General features: G+C 36.3%; 1 protein-coding gene across 2 annotated transcripts in view; it reads right to left on the bottom strand.

The window, feature by feature from the left end:
- DYNC2H1 (dynein cytoplasmic 2 heavy chain 1) overlaps positions 1-23,222 on the bottom strand; it is a 156,224-nt gene that overhangs the window by 56,318 nt on the left and 76,684 nt on the right. For both annotated transcript variants that reach the window (XM_051626994.1, XM_051626984.1), the window contains 10 exons: positions 22,024-22,089; positions 19,960-20,010; positions 18,309-18,386; positions 16,928-17,059; positions 16,215-16,287; positions 12,360-12,520; positions 9,163-9,288; positions 5,816-5,926; positions 3,824-3,979; positions 1,427-1,502 (listed from right to left, as the gene is read on the bottom strand). In XM_051626994.1, the coding sequence (XP_051482954.1) occupies positions 1,427-1,502; positions 3,824-3,979; positions 5,816-5,926; positions 9,163-9,288; positions 12,360-12,520; positions 16,215-16,287; positions 16,928-17,059; positions 18,309-18,386; positions 19,960-20,010; positions 22,024-22,089 (1,030 nt within the window). The remainder of the gene's footprint in view (positions 1-1,426; positions 1,503-3,823; positions 3,980-5,815; positions 5,927-9,162; positions 9,289-12,359; positions 12,521-16,214; positions 16,288-16,927; positions 17,060-18,308; positions 18,387-19,959; positions 20,011-22,023; positions 22,090-23,222) is intronic.

The following is a 23,222-nucleotide window of genomic DNA, read 5'->3' as shown; positions in this document are numbered from 1 at the left end:
TTTCCCTTCTCCCATAGTTGTCCAAAATAATTACCCAGGACAATGACCTACTTATACTCTATAGCTTTCATATGCAGCTGAAAGCTTGATCTGAAATGTACTTCTTGAAGTCCATTGGAAAAAAGAAGCAGCAATTATTTTAAGTGATATTTTATTGGTGGTATCTGTTGTTTCCAAATACTTCAATCATTCCATTTTAAGAAAAGTTACCTTCACAGCAATAGCTAAATGTTAGCTGAATGATTATTATTTATAGTTAATGATTCAACCTCTTTACATCACTGTATATTTCAAGTCTGTAGAACTAAGGTCCAATTCCAGAAGTACTAATCATTCATAAATGTCATTTAAATCAATGACCATAAATTATATCTAAATATCAGTTCTTACTTAAAAAAAAAAAAATACAAAATGTGAAGAGTTTTACATCTATTTATTTTAAATATTAAATAATATTAAGAAATTACAACACTATGTAACAGAACAAAGAAGTGGGCTCTATCTAACAGTGAGTTTCAATTGGAAGAAGTTACTCATATTAAATTCACTTATTCAATATCTGGGGGAGGTCACCCTGGGAAGGAATGGAGACAGAAGACTTTATCTTCCAGGCACTCCTGTGTTTCCTATTTATTCGTCTGGATTCAAAAAGTTGAGCAGAATAGTTCTTGGCACAAATAAATTATTGGTTTATCCATCCTCCCCAAAATAGAATTATGATTTGCCCTTTCTAGTTTAAATCACTGGTGATGAGCCTTGCAGCATCTCCACTCTTATCTGAGCACTGTAGAAAGATAAAGCTCTTCATGCAACATCTGTACCAATGGTAAAACAGTACAGGTCTCATTTGAACTCCAGGTGAGATGGCACAGGTGGCTTGCACCCTTACAGCTAAACTCTCTTTTGTCCTGAACAGCAGTAAACTACCTGCTGCCTATCAGAAAGAGCCTCCAGGCTCTGCTAGTTGATAAACCATGCCTTGTCACTGCCTACAAGAATGCCAGTCTGCTTAAGACAAATATAGGAAAAAATAACCTGACAGTGGAATAGTTTTGAGCCTGTGTCCAGCCCTTATCAGTTTACTCATACAGACATAAAGTCTGGGTCCACATCTAGAAAAGCCTAATTAGCCTAAGCACAGCTAATTCAGAGTGAGACCACTTCCCATACTGAAGCAACTACCTAACTACCTTCTTGTATATTTATATTCATGAAAATGTTTCAATGAAGATTCAAATGCAAAATCTGAATACCTCCAAAGCAGCATTTAAACAAGATGGCCCCATTCCAAACAAAATGATCATGTAAAGTAACCAATTTATTAAAACTACTGTGACAGTTTTTGATATTCTAAAAATTTTAAATGAGAACATTCAGAAGGGTTATGCTACACAGGTGGGAAATCTTTCCTTAAGAAGGGACTTACCCTCAAAGAGTCTGTCAATAATGTCAAAACCAGCACGGAGGTCAGATAAAGAAAATTCATAAAACTTGGTCCAACCCTACCGTTAAAAGAAATCCAAATAATGTAATTAGTCACACAGTGATAATAATGAAATAAAATATAAAGGTTATGTAGTTGATGAATACTGTATAATACTTAACACTGAATGAAAAAAGAGACAACCTAAATCGTCTAAAGAGCAACTTTAAAAACACTTAGTGGAGGAAGTATTAAAAAAAAACCAAACAGTGATACCAGTGCATTTAATTTTAAATACTTACACAAATTAGAATCCATTGAATATGAGGAATAAAAACTTTAATTTACTTTATTTCCTAACAATATTTACTATGACTAAAACTTGTAGATATTTGTGAGTAGAACACAGGTTGAATTTTTATTTTATTTCTGAGGGCCTTTTTGTATTTCCATTTCCTTTGGATTTTTATAAATAGGTTTGATTCTTCAAACATTCAGACAAACAATCTACATTATATTTTCACTCTCTTACTACTTACAGAATCACAGAATCACAGAATCCTAAGGGTCGGAAGGGACTTCGAAAGATCATCCAGTCCAACCGCCCAGCAAGAGCAGGATCACCCAGAGCACATCACACTTGTCCAGGCAGGGTTTGAATGTCTCCAGTGAAGGAGACTCCACAGCCTCTCTGGGCAGCCTGTTCCAGTGCTCTGTCACTCTCACAGTAAAGTTCTTCCTGATATTCACATGGAACCTCCTATGCTCCAGTTTGCATCCATTGCCCCTTGTCCTATCACTGGACATTACAGAAAGAAGCCTGGCTAATTTACTTACTTCATGTAACTTCTCCACTGACTGAAAAAATCACAAGAAAAGCAATTACTGCTACTATTACAGTCAAAATACGTATTTTAATAATTCGCAGTTTGTACCCCTTTCTGTTCTTGGTGGCACTATCCTTTATAAAGCATTTATATGTAATGTGCATGCAACTCTCACAAAAAAAATTCAAAGTAAGAGAATAAGTAAATATTGATTTATGATACAGAACTTAGGAAACCCAGATCTCAAAGGTATCTCCTGTTTCTGTGTATTCTTATGGCTGTACCTGTGCATATGGATCACATCATAGGAACAGGTGCATATGACTCATGATGAGAAAAGGCAAATGTGTCAGATAACATGCACATATCCAGTGAGATGGACACAGTCTCAGGTCAAGACTGCAGTGGCTCCACTGATCACAATCAATCAGCCAGTTACCCTGAAGGTCATAAACTGGAAAGATGCCACAGTTGCTCAGCAGTGTTCATGTATTAATTTTGACAAATCTGTATGTGGACCCAAAACAACCTGAAATGCATTATAAAATACAAGAGATTCTAGCTGGCATTGATTGCAGTCCAGCAACGTTAGGGAATTTTAAGCAAAATTTAAAACCATCACTAAGACTTCATAGATACAAACACAGTTACAGTGGAATTAAGGAGAAATCAGTAATCCTATCTTGTGTCACTCAGAAAGCTGGTGGTAAATGAACACATATATGAACAAGGCCAAATGAGAGTTCACGTGTCAGATCAGTACTTCTAAGCATTTTCACCTACTCTACTTCTTGAACACCATATTCAAAGTCTGTTACTGCAAGAGGCAAACAAGCTTTTAAAGCACAAAGTCAGAACTACCAAAAAGCTCTCAAGCATTCTAAGCTCTGCTGATCAAGGCTTTCAGATAACAGGTTAATTTCACCCCTAGTCTAAATAAAATATACAAGGCATAGAACTTTTATGGGTTGGGTATGTTTTTTTCCTGTTTAAGTATCCACAGCCAGAAAGAAATGCTTACTTTGAACAAAAAATCTATCTAAGGATAAAATACATCACAGTCCCCGAAAACCACTATAATCCTCACTAGAAATTCCCTTGTTCTTCCATCTCTTGTACAGGGTTTGTATGCAGAAGAAGCAGACAATGTCATCTGCTCCTTCAAACCAAAGCGTCTCTTTTCTCATGTCTTCCATTCAATCATGTATGTTTCCAGAATATTCCTTCCTGTCCCAAGCAAATAGGATTCACAGAATCTTTTCCATAGGACGGTGTCATTCCCATATTAGTATCAGCACAGAGTTCACAAAATAACTCCATGCAGACACTAGCAGTTTTCAGAGGGAGACTGGAATTTAGGCTACCAAGACCTTATTTGGCAGTGAATTTAGAGATAATAATGAAGGCAAGCACCAGAAGTATTGAAGTTTTTCTCACCTCTGAATATGACCCAACATATATCTGATGAAAAATACTTCCAAGTATAAAATATAAAATAAAATATATAAAAAATATATATAAAATATAAAAGTTAATACAAGGGAGTAATTTTTAAAAAAAACAAAATTGTTACCTGGGGAATATAATTTCTTCTTTCTTGGCATACAGCATGAAACCATGCTAAACAAAAGAGAGAATGAGCTTGGGACAAATTTCCCTTTTTATTAATTTGCTCTGGTGTCCAAGATTCATAGGTTCTCAAGAGATTCTTTTTGAGGCCTGGAGGAGCCTGCATTGGAAGGAAAAACACTGTTCTAGACAAAAAACCTGACACCTTGATATTCTATTTTCTTAAATTCTGACTTACGATTTATAACATAATGAAATTGCAAAAAGTACTTAATAAAACAAAATTTAACAAGAAGACAATCTGCTTGTAGCAACTGGCCTAAAACCAGGATGATCTTATTCTAAAAAGAACTTAAACATACTGAAGGATATTGTGACAAGGACCAACTCATAGGAGGAGTGAACTACACTTAAAGAACTTAAGCAAAGAATAGTGCTCTATCAGAATATGTAAGCATAAAAGTAAATTAATTTAAAATTTAAAAAAATAACCTTTCTTCTGATTTTACAAGCTCAACTACCAATTATTGTTTCTGTGATTGGTGCCAACTCACCTTATGCCATCACTACACTTTGTTATATAAAGTATATACGCACAGTATATAGATAAAGTACATACATGTATGATAAAATGCCAGTTCTCTGATTTAGAGGTAGGTAATGTTCAAAACCAATAGGAATAGCTGCAGCTAAAGTGTATATAATAACAAAGATCACAGTGTTTAAAGTAAAACCAACCAGTTAGATACTCAGCCATTTGCAAATTATTTACAAGTGTGAAGGCAAACAGATTTTTAAGATATTTAATTAATATTTAAATATTTTTAAGAATGCTCTTTCTTTTGAACAATAATGGTTGTTTCCCTCAGATTGCCATAGTTGCATATCTTGCATATGCACACTTGTGACAAGTCATTGCAAAATACTATACTCAATTAATTATCTTTTTAAAATATCTACATCTTAATTGGTAATAGTTAAGGGGCATACCACAAGCATACAGTAATCAATTCCATTAGCCAAGTCACTGGCTATCACTGCCCTTTCACAGTAACAACATATTTAACACAAATGAAAAGGTAACAAAAGGGTTTAGAACATTGAATCAGTGAGAAGTTCCAATCATTCCAAAGAGAGTGGGAACAGTAACTTCCAAGAATCTAGAAAAAATGTGACAATGCTACACACTGTGGTTTCTGTACCACTGAAAATACCAGTATAAGCAAGAAGATAACCCAGAAGTTTAAAAATACCTTCAGTCAATATAAAAATGTAACAACTTTGCCTTTTTAAAAGTCAACAACATTGGAATCTAAAAGATCAGAGGTTCAAGGTTGAGCTGTAGGCAACATCTCCATACTCCACAACCATCAGAAGAGTTATCAGCACCCCTAATAATTATTTCCATAATGGACATTAATGTATAAATGCATTAATAATTAGAGTACTTTCCAACAAGTTGGAAGAGCACGGTCCCAGTTATTTCTAAGATTTGAGCCATTTGTAAAGCAAAGATCTCAATTTTTCATAAAAGCCTTTAACTGTATATTCTGCTGTATGGGAGGGAGACATTTTTATTGCAAGGGTCCAGTGAATATAAAGCTATAGGACCAACAAGAAAAATAAGGAGGAGAAAGTGTGATTATGTGATCTTTAAATGAGAACATTAACTAAGAAGGACAAACTCCTTATTTTTCATCCACATTCCAGCACGCGGGTAGATTTTTGCTTCTAAGAAAAAGTAATTAAGTGCATAAAGGAATTCGGAGCACAAAACAGAACAAATACTTCCCCCAGGTAAATTTATTTTCCCTTCACACTTTCATGTGGAAAATTTTATCTGGAAAGACATTTTACAGCCCTTCCCTGTAAAGCACAGTGTCTGCAAATTTCCACAAAGACATTACAAATGATGAGTGAAAAGCTTTCAAGTTGAATTCATAGCATTTTTTGTATGACATCAAATTGAAATATAAATTTTCCAAAGAGGTCTTACTTCATAAGTTATTTTCAGACTTGATTGAAGCAAAATTGGAGTAAATTTTGGATGAACTTCAGTAGTAAGCCAAAGGCGAAAGCTGGGTTGAGGCTGTAATGTATTCAGTTCCTGTCAGAGAGATGTTATATTGAAGTAGGGTTTTGGTTATTTTATATACAGAACCATCTTTGCAAAATCTTAATATCCAAATTGGAAAGTTAGACTTGTCTAAAAATTCTTTAGTTGTCCAAGTAAGGTTATTCAAAAGACTATAGCTCAAGATGCGTTGTCTCTACACATTCTATATGCTCACTGTACTCAAGTTCAAAGTTCATCCCAGCTGTGTCAAAATATTTGTCCCTCCTTTCCAAATCCTAAATTCAGAGCATAAAAATACACAGCAGTTCATTACTTCTTTTAACCAAAAAAACCACCAGAAGGCTATGTGCCAAAAGATGAAGGTTTGGAATGTGGGCTGCATATCAACAATGGACCTCAAAGACTTTCAACAACTGTATACCTATATTAATTTATTTTTCTTCAAGTGTTTATTGTAGGCACACTTCATGTATCATGATTCACAGAAAACTGGAGATAGGAAAACTGAGTTCTAAGGGAATAAATAATGTCAAATGCTATTTCAAATACAAAAGCTTCACAAAAAATATGTAATTATTGAATGTATGAAGAAATACTGCTGGTGCTTAAACAGAAATATTTTCCACTGAAGATACCACAGATGTTTGACAATTGACTTGAGAACAACATCAACAGTTTTGCATAACTGTCTTGGAAAAAAATAGCTCAAAGAACTCCTAACATTTTATAATAATCCATTCATTTTTCTATTATCTAAAATATAGTAATAAAAATTATTTTCAATGTTTTCAGTATAAAAGAAAATTTTTAACCCACTTATTCTGCTCTTCAGGCAAAATGACAGCTGTAGTTGCTACTTAGAACTACAGAATTCCTGAGGTTGGAAGGAACCTCTGGACACTGTCTAGCCCAATCCCACACTCAAAACAGAGTCAGCTACAGCAGGTTATCCAGGACTGTGCCCAGTCAGGTTTTTAATATCTCCAAGGATGGAGACTGCATAGCCTCTTTGGGCAACCTGTTCCCATTTTTGTAAAACCTCACAGAAAAAAAAAAAATTCTCTTATGTTTAAATGGCATTTCCTATATTTCAGTTTGTGTCTTGTCCTGTCACAGGACACAACTGAGATGAGTCTGCCTCTGCCTCTTTTACTCCTTCTCATCAGCCAACGTACACTAAATAGTAAGATTTCCCCCAAGGCTGAACAGTCCCAGTTCTCCCAGTCTCCCCTTGTATGACACATGCTCCAGTCCCTTCATCACCCTTGTGGTACTTTACCGGATTGGCTCCAGTATGTCCATGCTCCCTTGTACTGGTCATCCCAGCACTGGACAGAGCACTCCAGGTGAGTCATAGAATCATAGACCCATTCAGTATGGAAATCATCCTTGGGATCACTGAGTCCAACCATCATCCCTACCCTACAAAGTTCTCCCCTAAGCCATATCCACCAACACCACATCCAAACGACCTTTAAACACATCCAGGGATGGTGACTCAACCACCTCCCTGGGCAGTCTATTCCAGTGTCCAACCACTCTTCCTGTGAATTTTTTTTTCCTAATCTCCAGTCTAAACCTCCCCTGTTGCAGCTTGAAGCCATTCCCTCTTGTTCTGTCACTAATTACCTGTGAAAAGAGACCAGCACCAACCTCTCTACAATGACCTTTCAGGTAGTTGTAGGGACTGATGAGGTCTCCCCTCAGAGTCTAAGCAGGGCTGACCAGAGAAGAAGCATCATCTACCTTGATCTGCTGGCAACGCTCTGCCTAAAGTGGCACAGGAGGCCGGTGGCCTTCTTTGTCACAAGGGCATGTTTCTGGCTCAAAGTCAGCTTCCTACCTACCAGGATTATCAGATCTTTTCTGCCAAGCTGCTTTTCAGCCAGGTAGTCTCCAGACTATCTCGGTGCCTGGAGTTACTCCTTCCCATGGGGAGCATTTGGTATTTCCCTTTGCTGAGCTTTACAAGGCTCTTGTAGCCTACTTCTCCAGCTTATCATGGTCCTTCTGAATGAAAGCACACCCATCTGCTGTATCAAACACTTCTTTCAGTGTTGTATCATCTGTATTTGCTGAGGATGCACTCTGTCCCATTATCTGCATCATTAATAAAGCTAAACAAGGCTGGCCACAGCACCAATGCCTGGAGCACACTGTGATGACTGGCCTCTGGCTGGACTGTTTGTGCCCCTGTAAACAACCCTTTGAGCCACGCGGTTAGGTTAGTTTCCAGTTTACCTCACTGTGGTACAACCAGGTCTGTATCTAATCAGCTTGTCTACTAGGATGCTATAGAAGACAAACTAAGACATGAAAATATCCACAGTCTTGGAAGAAGGAGATTTTAAAAAAGAAAATATAATTTACATGTTGGTTTAAGTGCAATATTTGCAGCATGCAAGTCTTTGGCTAAAATACAGCCAAGGGCAGTCAGTTTTAAGCGATGAAGGTACCATCTTCATATTGATACAGTTCATATTGATCAGAAGACATATTTTATCTCCTCAAATGGAGAGACTGTGAGAACTAAATTTATGTTCCTGAATGGAACTGAATTATAAACAGGCAGTTCTCTCTTAAGAGGATGTTCAAACACATGAATGTCCAAACACATCTCCACAGTGTTCACTATTATATTCAGACATATTCACATCAGTGTGTTCTATCTTTGCCTTTCTACTTTTTCAAAATGGATTATAAGAATGTCAAAGGCCCTATGGTCACTGTCAGGCAGAAGACAGACTGCAAGTTCATGTGCATTATGACCATTGTAACTACTGATAGGAATTCCCCACCTTTCTTTCTTTAAGTTACTTTGTTTTGTGGATTTCACAGTTATATACATGTACAGCCACTGTGATTTAGTTAGCAAGGTGGTTAATTTATAGGCTGTGTGTCTCCATAAGACATTAAACATTTTCATTTCAAATTAGCAGAAACCTCCCAGTGACTTAGACACAAACTACATTTAATAAACAAGAACTACATAAAAGAAAATCCTAGTACTAGAAGTCCTAACAGGAGCATTCATAGCTGAACTGTGGAGGAAATACTCTGCATTGCATGACAATTAAAGTGTTTATACAAAAGAAGGAGTTGCTTAGATCTCAAGTGTTTCACCCTATTCATGACTGAGAAAACTGCAAATGTTTATTTTAAAATTCTTGGAATTCTAAACATCACCATGGAAATGCCTGAAATGCTTCAGAAATGTTTCATCCTAATCTTGTCTAGTTTCAAATACATTCTTTAGTTACCCTCACCTTTTCCAATACAGGAAGCCAAGAAGTAACAAGATGTAGGTTCTTTAAACACAGCCATTCTCCATTGTGTGCACATTCTTTTAAAGTCTGAATAGCCAGGTCAGCTTGGCCTTGGCCCATTGCAATCTGAAATGACAGACACAGTTGTATCAGGAATTTATCATACCTCATTAACAGCTAAATACAAAATTGTTTCCAATTTGGAGTGCATATGTAAAACAGAAGGTGTGCTAAAGATAACCAGAATTTTCTCTAATGTGATAGGCTACTAAAGTAGGGAAAAGATTAAGGAAAACTTAAGTTTTTTCTTTGCAACTTATCTAACCAGAGTTTCTTAAGAAGTAACGTCACCTAAGTCTTTTTATGGAAAAAACATACATCACTTGGTGACAGTGATGGCATTCCCTGGGAACTCAGAAGTAATTCAAGTATCAGTGACTAAATGATATTACTGCAGAAATGCTGATACAATAGAAACGAGAGAGAAATGAGAACAAGTTTTCTTTTATTTGTAAATTAGGAATACTTCCTTTGAAGAGAAACACTCAATTTCGTATTAAGATGAGTGAAAAACTAAGGCTGCTCTCTTTCCAGCTGGGAAATATGAGTAGCTTAACAGTCTTTTCTTCATTTTTTGTAGTACCAAATTGCTGCTAAAATAAATTTGCATTTTCAAATAGAAGTACAAAGATCCAAAACTGAATTTTCAGATAAATTACTGAAAATTGAAAATAAAGGACTTGTTCTGCAGCACAATTACTGCAAAAATTGATGTCAGACTATATGTAGTGTACATTCACCTTAGAATCTAATTGAAAACTATACATAGCAAAAACCTCTGAAGGAAACAAGTTGAAAGGAAGGTCATCTTATTCAATCTGTCAAGTCTAGCCTTGGCATTAGTGCTACAGTAAAATAGAACTACGGTGATTATGACTTAACCAAATGTCCCTTAACAGGAAATACATCCTGTGTTTTTCTCCTAAAATTAAAAACATTGGGGTCTTAGGTTTATATGATGATTCAGAGATAGCCCCTGCCTAAATACAATTTAGTATACCATCATAAAATCATTTAAAATAGCCAAAAGAAGATAATCAAAGTCAGCAGACAATGTGGCAGTACACCACACAAATTTAGTGGTCTGTTCTTTGTCTTCTATGTACTATTCAGACTGCATGAGAAACTGCAGGAAAAAATACTAACAATAAAATATTCTCATTGGTAGGACAACTTTCAGATTACTTAGCTTTGAGCACTGCTGCTTAATCAAATACCACACCATGTTACATTTTAGAAGTCCAACATGTAAAGGTTATTATAGCACAAAAAGCTATGTGGCAGTGTCAGAAATACGCATTCTGAAATGTGTACCACTAGTTAAGCTGGCAGCAGAATCTAAATCTTTACAATTTGATGGGAAAAACATCAGTGCACATTCCAGGAAAGGAACAATTTCAAGGACTAGTTAAAAACAACATTAAACATGACATTTTCCATTTCTGTGCTAACCAGTGATCATCTAGATAAGAACTGCCCTTCCCTGAAATGATGTTTTACAGAGAGGAATGAAGCATATTGTCACTGCATATTAGGAATATTAGGAAACCACTTGTATTATAGAATAATTTCAGTTGCAATGGATTCTGGAAGGTCTCTAGTCCAATCTCTTGCTCAAAGTAGGGTCAGCTGTGAAAGATCAGACCAGGAGCTGAGGGCTTTGCCCACTGGACTCTTGAGAACCTTGAAGGATGAAAACTGTACCGGGAAACCTGTCTGACTGTTCTCATGGTGAAAGTTTCTCCTTACCTATCTCATTACCACTTAAACACATTTCTTCTTCTCACAATGCCTGATTGCAAAGAGTATGGGGTCCATTTTTTAGTGACCTTCTTGTAGATATTGAAAAGCTTTTATTAGGTCATCACAAAGACTTCTCTGCTGGCACATCACAATGCTGGATCATGTCCAGACTGTCAGCTACAAAAATCCTCCAGCGCTTTTCAGCAGAGTCCCTCCCAGCCAGTCAATCTATTGCCTGCATCATGGCAAGGGTTTCTTCTTCCACAGGAGCAGTATTTTGCACTTCCTGAGTTCTGGAAGGTTCTGGTCAACCAAAGCAAGCCAAGGAGAGCTGTGAGCCCATCGCTTGTTGGGGCAGTGCACATACTGAAAAGGCACATGGAAAAGGTTGAGGTACTCAATGCCCTTTTAGTCTTATGTTCCACTGCTGAGGCTTTCTCTCAGGCTTTCTGGGTCTCCCAGATCTACAAGCATCCTTGGATTTGGGACCTCCCATTGCTGTGCAGGGGGTTGAAGTAGATGATCTCCACAAGTACCTTCCGACCTAGATTATTCTGTGAATTTAACAGCTACAGTAGATTTCTTCTTAAAACAAGAAAAGTTGCTTTTAACACCTCTGCATAGATCCAGTTTTGAAACAGTCATGGAAAATATAAAGCAGTTTCTTAAAAGTACAATTCCTGACTAAAGTCTACTCAAGGGGGATTATCTTTCCCCAGTTTAGTTTATGCAATATAAACTGAAAATGCAATACAGGGAATAAGTTGTTATTCTGGCTGGCCAAATAATTTCAGAGTTGTAAGCCTATTCCTAAAATCTGAGGGCTTTCCCACCTTTTTTAAAAAGACTTGAAATATAGGAGTGCTGTTCAGAAACTCCCATCAACAATTAACAGGTTACCACTAACTTGTAAAATTTCTCAAAATATTTTACAGGAATTCACAAAATACCAAAGTATTCACAAACACTGATTAATGTTTCCTGTTGTAGAAATAAATATACAAGTCCTATAAGCAGAAGAAATAACAAAGTTCAGTTTTCAGTGGGTTTTATTCATATTTCAATTATACTAAAAAAGATAATTTTTTAGCATGTATTCTCAGTCTCTTTTGTTCTCTTCTATCTACATTCTCATTCTCCAAACTGGAGGAATGCCCTTCACAGCTTCTGAGAGAATCATTAATTGTGTCTCTCTTCTCCAACTCATTTTGCCAATGGAATCAGAAGTAAGTGAGAAGACAGGTGGGAAAAGAAACACACAGATACCAAAATATGCTTTTACAAACTATATTCCTTAAAAAAACAAACCAAAACAAAACCAAAAAAAGCAGGTACTACAGCTGTAAAATTTTACACATCGTGGTTTTTAATAATTGTGCTTATCTAAGACTGACCTGATGGTAGCACTCAGTATTTCTTTCAACAGTGGCAAGTTCTTGCAACTCTTGAGAAGGATCAGCACCAGGAGAAATAATTATCAAGATGGGCTCAATTTCAAGAGTCTCTTTATACAGACGTTTCAGATTCAGAGGCAGTGGAGATAATTCTTTTATTCCTATAATTAGAATTAGAATTACTATGGAAATACAGTGACTATGTAGGATGGAGTGCTTCATTAACCGCTTTAGAGGTAGTATGTCTGTCAAAGTTCTGTTCAATCAAGACCATAAAAGTACAATGTGGGAAATAAAATCCTTACAATATGCAGGTTGAAGGCACCCTATATTGATAAGAAAAACAGTGAAACAGTGCCTGGACTTCCAGCTTGACAAACATAAGCTGCAGTCATTATTTAGAGTGCAGTCTTCAAGGAAACATACAAAAAGAGCTGGAATATAAGATTATGAGAAGCTATGGAATTTGCTAAAACTAATTTCACATGCAGAAGTTCTCTCCTGTATTGTTCTGAGAGCCTTAATTATTAGAGTTTGACTTTACACAGTTCTGGGTACTACAATTACTTTAGGCTATTATTTGCTTTGATATACAACTGAAATGCTTAGAATGTTGACCTAGTATAGGCAAGGTATTTATACATGAGCCCAAAGATATGTCCATCAGTGTCTCATAAACAGTGTTAACCACAAACTTCTGACGCATCAATGAGAAATTTATCCAGGGCTGCACCAAAAGAAGCATGACCAGCAGGTCAAGGGAGGTGATTCATCCCCCTCTACTTTGCTCTCGTGAGATCCCACCTGGAGTACTAACGCAACTAAACAGCTAAAACCACTATCAATAATTTTAAAAAAAAGTATTTAAACAAGACTAACATGGGAAAATATTTTAATTTTATGTTCGTTAGGTGTGAAGTAATACGAGCAGAGATCACTATACAAAGTGAAGCCATAAGGCAACTGAAACGGGCAGCTCCCTTGCATTGTGCTGCTCACTGTCAATAAGCCCTAAACCCTAGAAGATCCATAAAATGTCACTGAAATTAACATAGGGCTGTTCCATGCTAGACTGAAGCACGATCAGAGAGGAGGACTCTTCAGGGACTCTTAATTTTCAGAATTTCAAAAATGTCTGACAAACATCTGCAAGCTGTTTCTCAATGAATCCTGTATTGGCCAAATCTGGATGCTCTTTCAGAAGGCCTGAAAAGAGCTTACCCTTTGATTGAAAGCTGCTCAGCACACCAGCTTTCTAGTCATTCCTCCAAACTGAGCTTGTAGCATCATTTTTCACAAATACAAGCTACTCCAGATTTAACATTCTCTTTACTAACGTAGTAAGTGGAAATAGCTAAGATATTGGCAGGAGGAAAAAAAGAAAGAAAACAGACAAATTAGCTAAGAAGGAAAACAAAACTTGATCTATAACTATATAACTACAGTGATAATTCAAGCTACATGAGTCACTCAAAGCAATAAAAAAAATATATCAGGAAGTAGAACATGACAGTATTCTCTAGGGTAAAAATGTTTATTTTAGTTAATTTTTGTGAAAGAGTTGTTTACAGTGCTGAAAATGGAAGACAGCACTATGCCTGGAATTAGGAAATCACACATCAAATGTTTATTTTTGTGGATGAGGAGCACAAGGAAGAGGTACAGAGGTACTTGTGATGTGTTCTGTTATTTGGGCTATAAATCACTGTCTTGCACCTTGCATCTCATCAAATCCCTCTCTACAGAGTTGTATTCACAATATGCATATTTGACTGTTGAAGCATTAAAATATAAATGTTTCCATATTAATTTAATGCAAATTTTAAAAAAATATTTAAAGCATTATTAGAATTTAATCACTAGCTACCTAAGTGAAAAAGTTATATTGAGAACCCTAACATCAACTTTTAGATAAAAATTTTATTAAAAGTAAGGTTTTGGAAAAGTAAAATATAAGTGTTATTAACTTATTTCAGTGAAGAAAATAATTGTTTTAAATCTTCATGACTGTTTCAGATCTTATGAAGTCAACAGACACCAAGGATATAAAAACTGAATGCAGATGTTTGGATACAACAGACCTCAGAGAGGGAACAGATTAGAACAAATAGAGGGACCATTCAGAGGGACCTTGACAGGCCTGAGAGGTGGGACCATGTCAACCTCATGAAATTCAATGTGTGAAAAGATATGAAAAGCATTGTTGCTGGATAAGGGAAGAGCAATTGGTGTCCTCTGCCTAGATTTGTGTAAAAGCATTTGACACGGTCCCACACAACATCATTGTATCTAAATTGGAAAGACATTAACTTGATGGATGGATTACTCAGTATACTGAATTGCTCGATGGTTGCACTGCAAGAACTGTGGTCTAAGTGGAGATCCTAAGAGACTGTACTGGGACTGGAGCTGTTTAACATCTTTGTCTGCATTGTGGACAGTGGAACTGAGTGCACCCTCAGCAAGTTTGGTGATGACACCAAGCTGTGTGGTGTGGCCAACACGCTGGAGGCAAGGGAGACCATCCTGAGAGACCTTGACGGGCTTGAGAGGTGGGCCCACGCTAACCTTGTGAAGTTCAACAAGGCCAAACACAAGGTCCTGTATGTGGGTCAGGGCAATTCCAAGCACAAATACAGGCTGGGCAGAGAATGGATTGAAAGCAGTCCAAAGGAAAAGGACTTGGGTGTATTGGCTGATGAGAAGCTCAACATGAGCCAGGGATGTGTGCTTGCAGCCCAGAAATCCAAGTATGTCCTGGGCTTCAAAGAAGCATGGCCAGTAGGTCAAGGGAGGGGATTCTCCCCCTCTACTCTGCTCTCAGGAAACCCTACGTGCAGTGCTGAGTCCAGTTCTGGAGTCCCCAGCACAGGAAGGACATGAAGCTTGGAGCAAGTCCAGAGAACGGCCACAGAGATGATCAGAGGGCTGGAGCACCTCTGCTATGAAGACAGGCTGAGAGACTGTTGGGGTCGTTCAGCCTGGAGAAAAGAAGGCTTCAGGGAGACCTTATAGTGTCCTTATAGTGTCTTGCACCTGAAGGAGCTACAGGGAAGCCGGGAAGGGGCATTTTACAAGGACATGCAGCGACAAGACTAGGGGTAACAGTTTTAAGCTGAAATAAGATATTAAGAAGAAATTACTTCTTGTGAGGGGTGGTGAGACACTAGAATGGTGTGCCTAGAGAAGTTGTAAATGCCCCAAACCTGGAAGTGGTTCAAGGCCAGTTTGGATGAGGTTTTGAGCTACCTGGTTTAGCTGGGAGGTGTCCCTGCCCACGGCAGGGGAGTTAGATCTAGTGACCTTTAAAGTTCCTTCCAACCCAAACCATTCTACGAGTCTATGAAACAGACAATCGTAGTACTGAAGCACTCTGAATCATCTGTATATGTAAATACTGTATTATAACCCAAGTGACTGTCAAAAATGATTGAAAATATGAAATAATCTTTTGAGATCCAGTTTACAAAATCTCAAACTTAATGGTTTTTAAATTAAAGATGACATTAAATGAAATAAACTTCCTGGAAAATTTGTGTCTTAAGAAAAATGCTGCAGTGCAAAATTTACAGAAAACCAGCTATCTTCCTTTGTTCATCACTCCACTGTTAAAAATTCATTACAATAATCTTACAGATCTGCCACCATAATTTAGATCATTAGGCAGCATAAACTAAACCATTTTAAAAGCACTTTTTTACAATACTTTACAAACAAAATCAGCAAATCTATTTACGGTGTATTATCAAATAATAAAACTAAGGGATTCCGTAGAAACTAGAAAAAAATAGAGAAACATAGGTTAAAAAAGATTTATTTGTTGCTTGGAAACACCAAGGTGAAAAAAGAACTTACCTAGGGTTTTACATGCAAAAAGAGCCATGGCACTCTGCAGCCTATCTGGTCGGACAGCCTGGACCACAAGTACCTTAAAATAAAATATATTCAGGGGAGATGAGTTTATAAAGTATAATATGACAATTTTAAAATAAAAACTTTTCTAAGAAGGCTGAATTTTTTAAACTTCTAAACTTTAAACTTCTGAATTCTTTCAACTTCGAACTCCATAGAACAAAGTTATTATCTCTGAACATACAGTTATATCGTTTCTTTCCAAGATAATCTAATGTAATTGTTTTTTGTAAGTAGCTTCTCCTATTAATAGCATTAGAAGATAGATCTACATCTGATGTCTATTTTTAAGCTTTGACTCTTTCTACATTGCTTAGAAAAAAGGTAGCTAAGTGGGCAGCTAGAATGATTGTAGCTTCATACTGGTAATCTTGGTAATCTAAATTCTACACATGTATTCAGGCAGTAACTTCCAAACTAGAATAGAATGATACTGGTTTCAGTGCAGTAACACATGTAAATAATCAGTTCTGAAAGAATTTCCTTTGTTAAAGCACACCTTTAGGGTTTTACATAAACTAGTTAAGTTGTAAGACAATATATATACTGCTACTGCTCATAATTCAACCAGGCCTGAAGCCTAAATTTCCAAGATGCAAAACTTCCTTTCCATACTGAACTAATAATTATTTTAAAATAAAATATTAAAAGATTACCTGCTGAAATAAGGAAATTCTTTTTACAATAGTAGAAGGGAAATCTTGTTCACACACAGAACTCTGAGAAAAAGTGTGCCACAGACCTTCATCTTCAAAGCAAAGTGTCTCATAGAGACTTGGGAGAGAAATCTACAAAATAAATAATGCATATTTAACATTACATAAACTTCTGTAAAACACTGTATTCTGTAATAAGATTGCAAACCTCATGTTTTTAATAAAAAAAAAAATATTCACAACAGGAATCTTTATGTGGTTTTTTTGCTAGGTTCATAAATGGCTTAACATTTAGACATTGTGTATTTTAATTCATTTCCAAATACCACTATGACCCCAAACTTGTAAATACTTCTGCATATCACATAATGCAGTTTCATCCTCAAAGAACAAAAGGGCAGATTTTCAGATTAACCATTTCACCTATTCCCTTGAAATGCCAAGTCTGTATTTTCGTTTTAAATTTCTATGTTCTTTGGTTTTAAACTTTGGGCCCAACCTATTGTAGTCCTTGCCTTTAAACAACACCAAATTCCTTTTCTATTAACGCATGCTACTGATTCATCCAGTTATTCACCTTGTTTGTTTCTGTGTTTGTTTTTTTTAAACCCCTAACAATCATGCTTGCCATGCCATTATTGCTTTTGTTTCTGATCCCTGGTGAAGAGAAATTGAAAAATAATGAACTCTGGATTTAGCAGCAGAAGTTCTTGCCAAAGATCAGTCAAGATTTTCCTTCTCTCTGCTAAGCAACATGCAGAAGAGCCTAAAACAGAATTTCAAGGACTAGTGTTTTCATTTATTTCCCTTCAGGATCAGAAGACTTCAAAATTTATTACTGCAGAATGAATCAAAGCCAGAAACTGTTTTTTTGTTTTAGCTTGAAATGTCTTGATCTAAGCAATCACTAACTCTGATACATCTTTAACCTTGTGTATGGAAATCTTATAAGCAGAAAACAAGTTTTCCAATTAAGCTTATGATTTTTAATACAATATTAAGTGGTTTGTGAATGTCATTACATAAAAGAAACATGAAACTTTCCTTTGCAATTTTTCATCTGTGTATTCTTCTACCTATAGAAATTGTAAGCCTACCTTTGTTAGGCTTACAGTATTTTCTAATCTCAGAAAGATACAAAATTAATTGTTAGATGTACGTTACAAAGCTCAGAAAAATGAAATGAAAAAAAACCACAACACATTTTGTTTTTTTTTCAAGGGAGTGAGTAGTAAGCCACAGTTTCTGGAAGACAGAACTACAGTTTAAAAGAAAATATTTCCACCTGAAAAATAAATATTTGAGTGTTCACATCCAAATTGAAGCCTTACTAAAACCAAAAGCTTTTTAAGTTGAATTCAACTCACCACATGATGCATACCTTCAAAGATGCTACTGCCCAGGATCGGTCCTGTTCTATCCAAGAGGGAATCTGGTCACGAACACTTCTCTGTGAATCCTTATTGAAGCAAGTTACATTACACACGTAAGTTACATAAACTTTTGTAAAACACTTTATTCTGTAATAAGATTGCAAAAGCTGAGTTTTTAATAAAAAAGCATTCACAACAGGAATCTTTATGTGGCGTTTTGCTAAGTTCATAAATGGCATAACAAAACAAAAGCTACAAATAATTTACTTTTAAGATACGCTGTTGGCATTAACATTTGCTCAAGCTTCTGAGACTTGAAAATATTTTATCATTTTGAATATCTATATGACTCATTAAACTCTAAGTAGTTTTCCACTAAAAACAAGTGACTTAAATGACTGGCTTTCTGTGTATGCACTCTGAGCAACTGACTTAAATAACTCCATTGCACATATTTCACACAGTGGGGAATTCTGGGGTAATTCACTAGGCAAAGGATAACTTCTGGACATCTCTGCACTGGTAAAGTTTGGCCATAGCACTATTTTTCATTTTCTTAGATACTGGGGATGGATGGAAGTATAAGGAGGAACAGGAAGAGAGACTTCACACTGAAATGCAAAACTTGTAGAGTCATCAAAACATTAGATAAACTGGGAATTCAAGGATGATTTCAGGGACCAGTCCCCTAAGAAAACCTGAGTAACACACTGTGTTTTAAGTGACTTGCCACTTATGTCAGGGTTCATGTGAACACAGCTGGTATCATGGATATTCTAAAAACAAGGTATTCACACTGGTCATTGTCTTGTACCACTGGATGTGAAAGATATCCTGATATGTATCTACACAAGGGTAAAGGTTAAAAGTAATTGTAAATGATGAAAACTGCAGCTAAGCCTGAGGGAAATGAGCTATCCTGACCCTCAATGAAGGAGGAGATTAGTATAAAAAGAGGGAAAGATTGAGGTCACGATTCCTGACTGAGCTTGTTTTTCTTAAAAACACCCTTCAAAACCTTTGCTAAAATACTTGGTTCAAAGAAGAGCTATAATGCATAAGACTATGGAAAGCTTAGCTTTTTTCTCTACTCTTTTCTGTTGGACAGTGATTTTGAAAGTCTACAGATCCAACAGAATTGAGAGGCACTTAGTAAAGTACGGCATGATTGGTCAGGCATGGAACAGAAGCTTCTTAAGCTAACTCTGTCACCAGGGAAAATATATAAATGCATCTCCAGATGTAGAACTTTGAGGCTGGGGAAAAAAGCATGTCAAAGCTAGCAAGGTGTGTGGACAATTCCATCAATCCATAAAAATAAGTACAACTCATATATGATACCAGGAGAAAGAGGGATTCAGAAACACTGAAGAAACACAGAGAAGGGCTTAAAACCTTCTCAAAGATACCACTGAAAAAAATGAAATTTTAATCCTGGTAACAAACAAAGAAAAAATAAAATCATCAAAGGCAAAAAGTAATGCAAATTAGAAAATTAGTTGCCATGTTCAACAAGTGTTTATATTTTGATACTACTACGGAAGAAGTTATTTGTTCCTTCAATATATTAATTCAATAATTAAACAATATAGTAGGAATACAATTTTAAGGATTTAAGTACGTTTCTTGTTTCAAAATGCACAAATAAATGTGGCTTACTGATTTTCTGATGGTATCTCCAATTATGACACCCGTAAAAGTCTCCCATTCCTAAGGGGAATAAATGAACAACTCAGACAAGTCACAATATATTTTTGAGAATAAAGATGATTATGTAGTAGCAGGTAGGAAAAACAGGAAGATAAACAAATTAAATCTTAGATTCTGAAAGAGCTTTAATACATTTTTCAAACTCTAGGTAGAGCTACCAATATGTAAATTCCTTTTGTAAAATGCAAACTAAGTGACTGCAGTGCTTTATATGAAAAAGAGACAAAAGGACAAGCCCTATCCTTTTTCAGAACCCAGAACTCCCACCTAGTTTGCCTAACTACGAATGAGCAGGAAGTAACACATGTAGCTGGCCAGGACACAGATTCTACCTGATTGGGCATCAGCAGCCCACATAGAACACCTAACTACAGAATCTATGTTTCAATAGTGTTTCATGTTACAGTATCCAAAACATTCAGTTATTAGATAGGAATACTTAATATAATAGACTGGTATTATGAATACTTCAGTTGCATTAAGTAAGGGAAATGTAAGTTGAATTTTGTATGAACTAATCTTCTAGACTTGGAATTTGTATCGAAGAAGACAGTTTTTAATAATTTTAAGACAGATTAGATAAGTATTTAAGAATAGTGCATATTGTTCTACTACAGGCAGACTTCATAGGATTAATTTCATCATACTAGACAGCTACAACTTTGGCATCTACATCTCAGCCAGCTAGTCTAGTCTGCCTGCAAGGGCAATGGGGAGAATAAAGCTATTTTAGTGGTAAACCACCTGACCTATTTCACAAAATTAATTTATGATCAAAATAATCCCATTTCTGACAAGTCTGTTTTTTTCCTGTTTCCTACAAAGACAGTCTAGGATAATCTTCTCATCTGAATTTTAAAAGGTGAAATTGAAATTTTAGTTACCAATTCAATCACCACTAAAAGTATCATTTTACCAGAAACATGGAAATTCACTATGAAGCTCCACGTTGGTCAAAAGAATCGTCTAATACCCAAAGATGTGAACATGCTATTACTGAGATGTGTGCTGCCCTGTGGAAGTAAGGGTTAGCAGTACTTCAGCTCTGCTACAGTTTTACTGGGAATAGGGTAGCCTCTAAACAAAAGGCAAATTCTCCATAAATTAGGCATTTTTAGATTGGGTCTCACTCAGAACATTGTCAAAAATGTCACGTGACATCTCTCATTTTTTTATGAATATGCTAATAATGCAGCACTTGCCTGAAAATTGAATGGACAGCCATTTTTATTTAATGTGGTTTGAACCTGTAACAGCTGCATCCCACTATGCTAGCAAACTATAAACCATTCCAGGATAAGTTCATCACTCCTCTCCAAGATAAGCAGCTATAGTACAAAGAATCCAATACTTAATTTGCCAGAGAACAACCTACAAGAAGGTGCACTCTGTGCACTCTTGGAGACACTGTTGTAATGAGGAAACTAATGATCACTGGTCCAGGGATTTCTTAAGACACTGGAGAATCAATAGCTGAAATGCACAAAACTTCATTATTTCAGCTCCCAGGAAGACTTTAAGTGTCTTCATCTGCAGGTTGCAGTATCAGACTTTTCCATATACATATCTCCCTAGCTCTTGAACTCATTTTCTGCATTTCAATATCATTCACGATGTGCAAGGAACACACTTGGTCACATTGAAATAGGTGTGTTTCCGTAACTTTACTTATAAAGGAATATCATATTTAACTGGAAGGCTGGATAAATATCCAGCCATATGGTGGCAGGAAACACTAATACAATGCCCACAAAGAACTGAAACAACCCTCTATAAACATCTTTTTCAGACTCCTATTTAAAATGCAACCACTTACGTACCTTTCTTATAGTAATCTTCATTTTGAACCTAATAAATGTAATGTTGACATCCAAAAGTATAATAGAAAAATAGTAGCATATAATCTAAAATCCTGAGTCTTGCACTTTGTAACAAAATTATTTTTATGTACTCATTTACTCTTCATATTAAGTTTAAATAAAACCCTGGGAGATTTTCTCCTCTAGCACTTACATTCTCTTGAAAAAGTTCAGGGTACATTCCTCGTACAAAATGTAGAGCAAACATTAGCTGATCAGCCTGAAATAAAAGCAGTAAAAACGTATTTATATATTAATCAAGAGTCACCTTCCTGTTTTTTGGGTTTTTTTATAAGTAGCAACATTTCATTAAAAAAACACCTCTAATTCCACAGTAGTGACTTCATGACACTTAAACTAATTGAAAATTGGTACACACCTCTGCAAATTAGAGAGAAACAGTAGCCCAAACCCTGCAAAAAACAGGTACTTGTAATAAAGCAAGCAGATGAAACAGAATCCATTATTTTTAAAGGATTCAGAAGAAATGCTTGAAATCTTATACTCAATTTTTGAAACACAATTTTGAAAACACAACAACAACAAAACAACCTGTAACCTGACTTTTTCTTAGGTCTGTCGCATCACTTGAATTTCAAGCAGTCTCTGAGCTCTGGAGCAATACACCAGGAATAAGGATTGTACTGAAACCATAGATTAAACCATGCAAACAGTCAAGACAGTATTTTTTTGAAGGATATGGGCATGTTATAACTGGGATTCCTATGTCTACAAACTGAAAATTTAATAGATGACTCCAGTGGTGTTACACTGATTATGGATAGGACTTTGTACTGCTCAGGCAACTTGTGGAAGCCCCATCCCTGGAAGTGCTGAACAGCAGGTTGGATGAGGCTCTGAGCAACCTGATCTAGCGGGAGGTGTCCCTGCTCATGCAAGGGGGTTGGAACTGGATGATTTATCGGGTCCCTTCCAACCCAAACCATTCTCTGATTCTGTGATTCTCGTTTTACCAAAGCTGTGCTGGAAAACACAGATGACTATTTAATGTAGTCAATGCGAAAAACCGGAACTTGGGACGCCGGAAAATCAAGACTCAGAAACCTAGACTGAGACCTTGGATTTTCAAAGTCTGGCTGTAATCTGGAAGATGCATTTTACCAGACAATAGAAGGTATACACACATTTTCTTTCAATAAAATTTGAAGTAAGCACAAGGAAGGCAGTAACTCTTCTTTTCAAGAAAGTGAAACATAACTAAAAAGCACAGGAGAAAGAGAAGAGCAGAACAAAAAACAGTGACACCTGGGACTGGGTTAAGTGTGCAAAGCATAGGCATCTCAGCCAGCTAATAAACACAACACACCTGCACTCCTGTAGAAATCAATTCTA

Source organism: Apus apus, chromosome 1 (assembly GCF_020740795.1).
Source record: "Apus apus isolate bApuApu2 chromosome 1, bApuApu2.pri.cur, whole genome shotgun sequence".
Classification (NCBI taxonomy): domain Eukaryota; kingdom Metazoa; phylum Chordata; class Aves; order Apodiformes; family Apodidae; genus Apus; species Apus apus.
Note: the sequence above shows the minus strand (reverse complement) of the source record. Positions and strands in the feature narration are given on the sequence as shown.